Raw genomic sequence first — 10,615 nt, 5'->3', positions numbered from 1 at the left:
ATAACATTTGCTCTGTACATGGATGTACAACGGATCTAAAAAATCTTTTTAAAGCTCCTGCATCAGAACCCCTAAAGAGCCAGTGGTCAGATTTTGTTTTTTCTGGGAAAGTGACAAAAGAACAGAAGAGATTTGTGTATGTGTGCGCCAAACATTTCACGGAGGATTGTTTCCAAAACTTGGGCCAATACCGAGCTGGCCTTGCCAATCGTCTTAAAATGAACCCTGGATCAGTACCAACTCTCTTTGGCCCAACTACAGACCTCGGACAAGTAAGTAATTTAACGCTCTATAATTGTCTTGCTTTTATGTATGTACAGTATAGTTAAATAGCTTGTTACCACAAGAAAGTGTCCTGAAAGTATCGTTAGCTCTGCAGCTAATAGCTAATGCAGCTACTGTCGCTAATGTAACATTAAATAGCATGAGGTATGCGAGTGGACACCTCATTTACTGTAACGCCAGTGTTGTGTACTTATTTGTTGTTTTGATAGCCGTCCTGCTGTTGGTGTTATGGCGCGCACGATATCTGCCTTTCCCCTGATTAAAATGACTAGCACTACGTCCATCTTTGCAAACCAGAGCAATCAGCTGAGAATGTCAAAATCGCGATTAGCGATTAGCATAGGGCTAAGTCTTCAAACTTGCATTTGGAAGATATACAAAGTAATAACTTGTACTAATTTGACCTTGTTGTATCTACACAGGCCAGCACATCAAGTGCTTTTATTCAGCTGCCTCTCTCAAGAGATGTTGCCTGCCAGACAGACCAACTGGAAACACATACTGTAGCCACACAGCTATCCTTTAGGACTTTGAAGGCCCACATCAGAAGTGAAGGTATTTTGACCCTGTATTTATTTTGCTTGAGAAAACAACAGAACAAAACTTTACTAAAGACCAGTGTTATATTTTGCATGTCTTACTAATGATCGCAAGAAAAATTATTACAATGCGTTGGATGCAGCCTGAGCCTCATACAGTGGCTCAATGGAGACAGAGGTGTAATCAAGTCCAAGTGATGGAAAATATGACTGCCATCCTACAGTTAAAATTACCCCTTTTCCTTAGGAGATGGACACCTGTCATTCTTTATATTGGTTAAGCATATAATTGTATAAGACGAATGTAACATAAGCTTGCAATCAAGGTGAACCTTTTTTTTTTCTAATGTATTTTTATTTTAATTTTTAATTTTATTTGTATATGTGTGTTTTATGTATAATATTGTTATTATTATTATTTGTCTGTTTCTGTGTGGTGTGTTTGTTTGTATTGCCTATACGTTATTGGCAATAAAGTAAAAAAAAAGAAAGAAGTGAAGGTATGTTCTAGCCACCTTCAATAAGATGAGATTAACTTTATTGTCCCACATGTGAAATTGGGTTAGAAGAGTGCTGTCACTGTATGAATACATCATATGTCATACACATGTATGACTTGACATATCAAACAAACATACATCCTGACGGTACAATGGTGATATTTGTTGCAGGTGTCCAGGCAACTGTCTCCTGCAAAGACTTTGGTGTTGGGACGTCCAATGTAGACCCTTTGTTCCTGTCATCAACACCAGTAAAGAGACCATCCAAAAGACCTCGATTGGATCTTGAGGAGGAGCAGGAAGATGATGCATTGGAGGGAAGCTCTTTAGTGGATACCCCAAAGGGACAGGATTCCACTTATGACCCTGCAGACTCTGTCACAGCGTCCGAAAACTCTACACTGAGGCTGTAAGTTATCATTATCTGTGTGTGAGTGTGAAGAAAATGTAGGGATTGTGAGAACTTTCATAATTTTTTTTTAATTGTATGGCATTCCAACATGAAGGATTGGTCTCAGCGAGACTGTTGTTGTTTATAGCATTACTTTTAGGATTATTTATGTGCATACAGATTATTCATCCGGCTTCAAGGAGTGTGCTGGTTTAAAGTACTGTCCAGATGAAAGCTCAATCTGATCAACTCAAAATGTGTTTTGCTTTCTTTGTGGTTTTATATAGAGAGGAGTCCTCCACTTCCACACACATCAAGAAGTACATAGTGTACGAGAACTGCATCATGCAGTTGTTTAATGCATGTCCGGTCTGCACACGGGCATGTGATGTGAAGACTCAAAGGCTGGGGACATTCCTGTCTGTAAAGCAGCGGTGTCCCCACTGCACATTTAGAAGACAATGGAATAGCCAGCCTATCCTGGGTAGCACGCCAGCTGGAAACCTGCACCTTTCTGCCGCTGTGTACCTGAGTGGTGCATCTTTCATACAAATAGAAAAGGTAAAGTATGTGCAACTGTAGATACCGTAACTGAAATACTTGTATTTATATCAAATTACATGTATTATTTCTCCCCTCCACACCCAGGTCTTCAAGGCAATGAAGCTGGAGTTGTTTCGGTATGAAACATTTCGCCGGCATGCCAGAGCCTTCATTGAACCTGCAGTTATTCACCACTGGAAAGTCACACAGGATGTGAATCTGCAGCGGCTTACTCGGGAGGAAAAAGTCATACTCGGTGGTGACATGAGGGCTGATTCTCCAGGTATTGTTACTTGACTGAAGTATTGTATTTTGTACAGTGATATTGTTTGAAGTTCAAAGGAATGACAGCAGGCAGGGGGTGGTTTTATCAAGGTCTTTAGCTCCAACTATCTGTAGCCAAAGGCCAGCAATCAGAGTGTAATAGTGCTGGCTCTGAGACACACAAAAGCCAGGGACCAGGTCTGATGGCTCTAAGCAGTGTGTTGTTATGTGAAGTTATGAATTGCACCTAAATATAAGAATACATAATATGTATTGAATAGTGATTCCAAGTGTCATTATTTAAACCCAATTTTTAACAGGTCACTCTGCAAAATATGGGAGTTACACCATGATGGATCTCCAAACTAACACCGTTGTGGACATTCAGTTGGTCCAGGTGAGTTGTTGAAATTGACTCTGTAAAGGGGTTATTTGTTGTAATTTAAAAATCAAGGTCCATAATACATTGTCTACTAATGTGTTTTTTTTCTGTGGTGACAGAGCAACGAGGTTGGTGGTAGCTGCTATATGGAGAAAGAGGGCCTGACGAGGAGTCTGGCCTTGCTCGAGTCGCGTGACGTCAACCTGGATTGCATTGTCACCGATCGTCATCCTCAAGTTCAAAAGTTCCTCAGGGAGAGAAACATCACCCAGTACTACGATGTGTGGCACTTCGCAAAAGGTAACTATTCAGGTTTTCAGGTAACCTAAAGTACTTATGGCATCTGAGGTGGAAAAGACGCTGGCGTTCACCAGTGAATCAACATGTTTGGTCAAAGTCAGATGTTCAGAAATATCAACACCAAGATCTACTCTTTCCACCTCAGAGTCGTTAATCTGGACTGGTTGGTAGACTTTCTGCTGATATTGCCTGAAATCTATATATATCTCCTTAGTCTTGGTAACAATAGGAGTAGGTTGTTGTCTTGGCAACAGTTTGAAAGTCTATCTACCTCATTCAAGTAAGCCTGCTCATTGTTCTTAGAAATTAGGTCAACTACTGCTGTGTCATCAGAAAAAATTGACAGCAGTGATGTTGGACAGTCAAATGCTGACATTATGAGTCAATATTATCAAATGCTTTGAAATTGTTTTTGAATTGCTACAGCATAGTTGTCACTCTTACTCTTTACTAAGTGGAATGTTGTTTGCTTTCATTTTAGGAATTTCAAAGAAACTGGAAGTCCTATGTAAGATGAAAGACTGTGAGAAACTGAACAAGTGGATGAAAAGCATCAACAACCACATATACTGGACTGCAGCTAATTCAACCTCAGGGCCAGAGAGAATTGCCAAGTGGAACGCGATCCTCAACCATGTGCAAGATATCCACACGCATGAGAATCCTCTTTACCCCAAGTGTGAGCATGCAATCCGCACAACAACGGACAAAAAGAAATGGCTCCAAGCAGGTATCTCAACCAATATGCAGGCAAAATGTTAAAACAGCAAACAGACAAGCAAACAACGAGGTCATTGCTGTGATATTTGTTACTGTATTATTTTCTAATAAGATATTTTGTTATTGTTTGCAGCAACTCCAGCTTTCTACAAGTTGGAGTCTCTGCTGACAAAGAAAAGAACGCTGAAGGATGTGGAAAAACTGAGCCCCCACCACCAAACGTCATCTTTGGAGGCTTTCCATGCAGTCATCCTTCGTTTTGCTCCAAAAAATGTAGTGTTTCCCTTTATTGGAATGCTGTGCAGGTAAAACAAATCTTTACTCAATACTTTTAGGAATTTTAGTTTAAAATATCTGTCAATATGAACAAATATTTTTATCTTGTACTTCCAGACTCTACCTGGCTGCTATGCATTTCAATGAAAATGCGGATCGACCACAGGCCGAAACGGAGGAAGGTGTACCCCTCTTTAAACTCTCCTTTCCAAAGTCTCGGAAGGGAGAGTGCAGAGCTAAACCAGTAAAGACGAAGGCGACCTTTGGTAATGGTTCAAATCAATTAAAATGACACATTGTTTGGAATTTTAACATTTATTTCTCTCGAAGAAAAATGGATTACATACAAATGCACAGTAAAAACAAAACTCAACCAATTAAATGGAGATATTGCTTGTGCTTTATGATACAGGTTATGTTTCTGACATGATGGACCTAATCTTCGATGAAGTCTTTTTTAACCCGACACCATACAACGATGCGCTGTTGGCCATCTCTGTCCCAGAAAACTTATCAGCGCAGTATGAGAGGCCGGACAAGGAGGAGGTCATTGCCAGCTTTGTGTCAAGGTTCAAACAGGGGGCGGTTTAAACCCAACATAGTGGCCTTCCTCATCAGGAAACTCCGAGCGGATGCGCAGGACCACACAGGCTGGAATTACAACCCGGATTCTGCGTCCCAAGAAGCCCCAGCACCAGCTCACAAAACTGCGACAGGACAGATACCTGTAGCGACTGAACAATTGATTCAGAAATTTTAGATATTAAATTCTGAATGTATCATTGTGTGTGTGAAAAAATAATTCTATGCACCAATGGATCATATTCGGTCTGTTTTGTGTCCCCCCCCCACCCCATCCCACGCTGTACAAAAATAAATAAATTATTGGAATACAAAGTCAAAACTCTAAACTTCTGTTATTAACTTATCTAACAATGCACAATTTACCGGTGTATTTCTCTGAACTGTAGAGGACCATAGTCTGCTCTGTATATTTGGCTGGCATTTTGAAGTGAGTAGACATTTAGGCAGACAGGCTCCAATCCAGGATGGTCTACCATGCATGGGAGCTGTTCTTCGACCTCCCGAAGTCGTGTAGTAACCTTTTTTAGAATTAGAAACGGTAAGTGACATTTATTAGCAAAATTAGTTGCCGAAAGAAGAGAAATTATTTTCCAGTGAGGTGGTGAGAATGTTACCTGTGGTATCTCAAGGCAGCAAATATTCTCCACTTCTGTGGGCATAGTTGCACATTTTCCACAATGGCACCTATGTAAAAAATGTAGGTGGATATAAACAACATAAAAAGATATAATGGCTTGTTAGTGTCTAGCTTGTGGCTGTTGAGTAAGTAAACATCAAATGTGCTCTGGAGTAAATCAAATATTATTTTTCATACGGTGAACATTTATCTTCAGGAATAAATCATGAGTAATGTGCAACATGATTTACATGGATGTGAAGGCTGCATAGCTCTTTTTTATGACAAAGATTACTGATATAACTAGACATACAACTACTTCAGCATAGGTAGCTAAGCCCACATGATAATATCTGTAACAACACATAAGCAAAACAAACTAAATTAACGGCGAAATACTTAACTAACCATTCAGAGACGTCCTGCTGTAGTCGCTGATTTTCAACTTCTTCAACTTCTTCTCCATCTGGATCAGACTCTGGGTCAAATTGAAAAGCTTGAACGACTGCTGTTCTACGTGCCATAGCGATTCACAACGCATTTGCGCATGGTACCAAGGGCGGAAGTAAGGCCACACCCCCACCCTCCGCTTTGCCCCGTCTTTCTCCTCCTAATTTGCATTTAAAGCTGCAGGCCCTAAACAGCTCATTCTGAGGATCCTAAGAAAAACTCATTTTGGGACTGGCTGTAATTCTGCACCAAGGCAGAATGTTGCCTATATACAGTATAATACAGTATAAGGGGACCACTAAAGCCTCTAAAAATATATAAAAGCCTCCATTTATTTTCATGTCATAGGATCTTTAAGTGAGGTATAATGCATGAGGTCAGTTTTCCTAGCATTTCATATTGCCATAACAATTCCTATTAGACTGACACACACTGTGTCAAGTACAATGGGGATGAATGGGATCAACTGAAAATGCTGCTTTTCTACATGCTTAAGCTTGTTGAACTAGTGGTGTAATGAAAGATGTTTCTTGGCTTTTTTCATGTATGGTGAAAAACATAGATGTTGTCAACTAAAGGAGAGCATTACAGTTTTGCTTCCATTTGGTTTACTGTCTCTAAAACTGCCCCTTTACTCCTATATGTAAGAAAGAAAGAAGTGGTTGCAAATGAGATGGAAAACATCAGTAGGTTTTCCAAATCCCCCCTTTTCTCATTCATTTGGCTCAGGTGCATAACTGCCAGAAAAAAAAGTATAGTGGAAATGATTTGACAGTCAGTTGGATTCTGATGAAAATTCCAGTGAGAATAGTCCACCATGTATGATCATCAAATCTAGACACTTACTTTTGCCTGCTTATCTATTAATACTTGCATTTTTGATTTTTAGATAAATTGACTGCCTATAATTGGAAAAGAATGGCATCTCTTTAGGTTCAAACCTGTGACCCATTGCTCAAAGGTACAAAGTAGTCTGGCAACCTCACACCTGCCCAGAGGAGGCCCATTTTGACCTCCATGTGCCTTTTACCAGGTGGGTGTCATTTCTATTCTATCAAGTGCAATGAAATTGCTTTGAGTGTTAGGGTGTCACCATGAACAAGTAAAAAGGAAATGTCGGAGTCATCTAATCTTTAACCTCTTAATTTATGTGTACTGAAGCAGTGTATTACTTAACTAAATTAACATGAAATTAAATCGTGATGCAGTAATTCTGTTTTATGTACACTGTGGCTGCAAGGCTCTCAGGCAATGGCCAACATTTCTTTGCCTTCAGATTCCATCAGCTGATTAGGAATTTCATTTACAAACAATTCTGTAAACAGAAGTACTGACAGGCAGCCATTACTTCTGAGCCACGTCACATGAAAATGATTGAAAGGTGTAAAGGATTTACCTTTTAGCTTTTTTAAAAATACAATGTCGAGCAATTTACCTTTTGCAGTAAACAATTATCCCATAGTCCCATAAAACCTAAACTTTTCAACAAAATTGAACTCATCTTCAATAAAGAGTACGTTTGTTTTACAAAGGGCTGAAACAAATGTACTTGGGGAAAAAATGCTTCAAGTTTCTCCTCTATAAAATCAATATTGCCTCTCTAAATCACGACTGGACCGTCCGGTTTGATTAAATTGTTTGCAGATGGCCAACGGCAGACTGTGTGAGCTTGACAGAACTTGGCAAAATAGACCACAACACAGAGGCAGGTCGGCAAAGGTCTGAATGCATTTACTGTAATTAATTATTATTCAATATGGGCAGATGAGTAAAAAAAAAAAAGTTCAGATAATAATCCAGATCTAGGCTTAGAGGCAGACGTCAAAAATCAGGCAAGGACCACTGTGGAGGCACTGCTCAAATTTGACAGAGAGCGGATGTTGAAACAGCAGTACATATTCTTAGGAAACCAGTGAGGGACTTGGAAGCAGCTGAGTAGAGAGTCAAGGGAGATAATAATTAAACTTATGGGAAAGCAAGGCAAATGGAAGCAGGTGGTTTGAGAGTTAAGCCAGATATTTTCACAAAGGGGAAGACGAAAGAGCGGTCTGAGAGCTTCAGAAATAGTATTGTTAAGGAAATTAACTGCAACTCTAAATGCAATGGGGCATTCACCCAAAATTTTTAAATCCACCTATTATCCAGTTCAGTTCATTTCATACCAATTAATTCCAATTCAGTCTAATTTCACACATTTCAATCAAACACTTTAGACCGTTGCTTTGATACCAAAGAATTTAAACATTAAGACATGCCTCATATTGCATGATAAACCAAGTTAACCAAACGTCGGTTTTTGTTCAAATTGCGCAACCCTACCACCTGTAGTAGTGGTGGATCGAGCTAACATTGTTGTTCAAATATTACTGTCCAACTTAAAAAAAGGTAAAACTGGTGATGAGAATTTACCTTTTATTTCTGCTGAAACTGTCCAGGAGACAGTTTCATACGAAACCATATCAAATGAGAAGTAGATTACATGTCCTTTGGAAAATAGAATGCATAAGGAATCATACTGGGGTGCTGATTTTTGCTAACACAAATGCACTACAACTACAGATTTATTATTTTTTTGTGTCACTGTTTACATTCCACTTCCTCTGGTAGCTTTTTGATTTACATCCTCAGATGCTTTCAAAATGGCAGTGGTGTTGGAATATAACGTGTTACCTTCAAAAGTGACAGCATATCACACAAAGTAGTGATGTGCTGCTCAGGTTATTTCTTTAACATATCTGTCAGCCTGCTCGGCAGAGTAAAATGAGTTTTGAGCTATAGTTGAAATAAAATACTTTTTTATCTCAACATCATTCTCATTTAGTTTTCTGATTTGGTGATGGCAGGTGACTGTAGTGGAAGGAATCTAATTGAAAATTACACTTTGTCCTTTTGGATAAACTTAACTAATTTGTCTTAAGTTTAACTTGAATTTGACCAAACTGCAGTTGAACACATTGCTCTCACCTATTATTATAATATGTTTTTTACTGTATTTATCTGATCTGGGTTATATTCACTACATGTGCAAATATGCAGAAGCATTCAGCTCTGCCATCTCATTTGCAGGGTTTTCCTCAATTCTGATCCCCTATTCTCATGTATATAGTACATAGTCATAAAATGTTGGAGCAATTGTACTTATGTTTTAAAGCAAAGACTTCTTATTTGTAATTTATTATGCCAGCTGTGCAAAACAGAATGTTCCGATCCAAAAGAGTTACTGTCCCACAACTTACTGCAATGCATATCTAATTTATTAAGAACTAAACAAAAAAAACTTCAGAGGGACTGAGGGAAAGTTTCTTCTGCTTTCCTCTCCCTCTTTTCTGCAGGGGTGTGCTTGTGAAACAAGTTGCTCAACAGCTGTTCTTCTTTGTCTGCAGTCGCTTGTGTGCTGCTTCACTTAGATTATCCCTTGTTCGTTCATGTTATCTTCATCCCAACCCACCTCATATAACCACAGTATCCCACAACTAGACATGCCCTATTTCACTTCTCTTTTCTTTTAATACATTTTCACCTTTCCCCTAGTGTCAGTTTTTCTCCTCCTAAATTGCTTTGTCTTTTCTCTCCTTATGTTGCCTTTTAATCCTCATTTTTGCCTGCTCTGCATCAACCTGTGCCTTTATTTTTAAAGTCCACCTCTCAACTCTCACTGTCTAATAACTTAGTAATGGGAGAGTTGGTCTGCAGATCCCCAAGCTATCAGCTTTTATGGCTCTAATTGTTTCTTCTGTGCTGTTACTTGTAGGACTGCTGTCAAGTGAATACAAATTGACCGCAGAAGGCAGCAACATTGAGCACCAATGCAAGACTAATCTCAGACATTCTCAGTGGATGCAGAGTCAAAAGAGGAAGCTAATAGCATGGCACTTGTAGTGGTGTGGGTGAGCTTGAGGACAAAAAAAAAATAAAACAGCAGAATAGCTAAATCATTTGAGGTCTTTATTATCTAATAATTCAGCCTGTTTATGTGACATACTTCATCTCATTCTTCTCCTGCTGCCCACCATTCTCTTATTGTCACCATTTCTAATGGTAAGGGATTAACATTTAATATATTCCCCTGTCAAGGATTATGGAACAGGTGACACATTTTCATTTGGAGCACGCTTCATCAAAAAGTAGGCACACAAACACGGCAGCCTGCAGATTTTGATCTAGGATTAGTGTAAATAAAGAAAATCACAAATCATACAAACAATTACATTCGATGCAAGCTGGTTTTTTCTTTCTTTTTTTTTTTTTTACCTCAACTGGATTAAACTATTTCCCAGTGATTCATTTGAGCATGTTTACATTTCAAAATATAGCTGCTGTCTCCATCAAGCAGCCGTCAGTACATACTGCTTTCAACAGATGTAAGACAAAATGTCAATTCATTGCTAAAAAAGGTGACCACAGAATAACTTGAACATGTCCACGTGATGTATAGCATAAATCCGACTGGCAGAGGGCTTAGCTGAATGACAAAGCATATTATCATCCCATTTGCTCTGCGTTCGTGTCCTTAACTCTCCAGCAGTCTCAGCTCATCAGTGGTGTCAGATTGTATAAAAGAGCCCAGCAGCCTCATGACACCATAAGTGTGGGTTTCACTGCTAGCTATATGGTAGATAACCATGCCACAACAAAACGAGCTGAAGCGCCACTTTCTGCAGGCCAAAGGCTAATTGGTTAGGCCTTCAGCCTGTGTCAGTGAATGGCAGAGTTCGAGGATAATCACACGCTATCAAACAGCCTCCAATTACTGAAACTGAGCCA

General features: G+C 39.2%; 1 protein-coding gene and 1 long non-coding RNA gene across 2 annotated transcripts; one reads left to right on the top strand and one right to left on the bottom strand.

The window, feature by feature from the left end:
• Nucleotides 1-754: 754 nt before the first annotated feature.
• On the top strand, nt 755-2,121 carry LOC142385208 (uncharacterized). Its single transcript, XR_012770148.1, has 3 exons — nt 755-840; nt 1,496-1,733; nt 2,003-2,121. It is a non-coding gene; the product is annotated as an uncharacterized LOC142385208 (long non-coding RNA).
• Nucleotides 2,122-4,764: 2,643 nt separating this feature from the next.
• On the bottom strand, nt 4,765-6,192 carry LOC142385202 (P2X purinoceptor 7-like). Its single transcript, XM_075471497.1, has 4 exons — nt 5,810-6,192; nt 5,400-5,469; nt 5,149-5,303; nt 4,765-4,934 (listed from the first exon to the last, which is right to left on the bottom strand). Exons 1-4 carry the CDS (start codon nt 5,923-5,925, stop codon nt 4,772-4,774), a joined length of 504 nt encoding a protein of 167 aa, XP_075327612.1. The 5' UTR covers nt 5,926-6,192; the 3' UTR covers nt 4,765-4,771.
• Nucleotides 6,193-10,615: the final 4,423 nt, after the last annotated feature.

The sequence above is a fragment of the Odontesthes bonariensis genome, chromosome 1 (assembly GCF_027942865.1).
Source record: "Odontesthes bonariensis isolate fOdoBon6 chromosome 1, fOdoBon6.hap1, whole genome shotgun sequence".
NCBI classification, from domain to species: domain Eukaryota; kingdom Metazoa; phylum Chordata; class Actinopteri; order Atheriniformes; family Atherinopsidae; genus Odontesthes; species Odontesthes bonariensis.
Note: the sequence above shows the minus strand (reverse complement) of the source record. Positions and strands in the feature narration are given on the sequence as shown.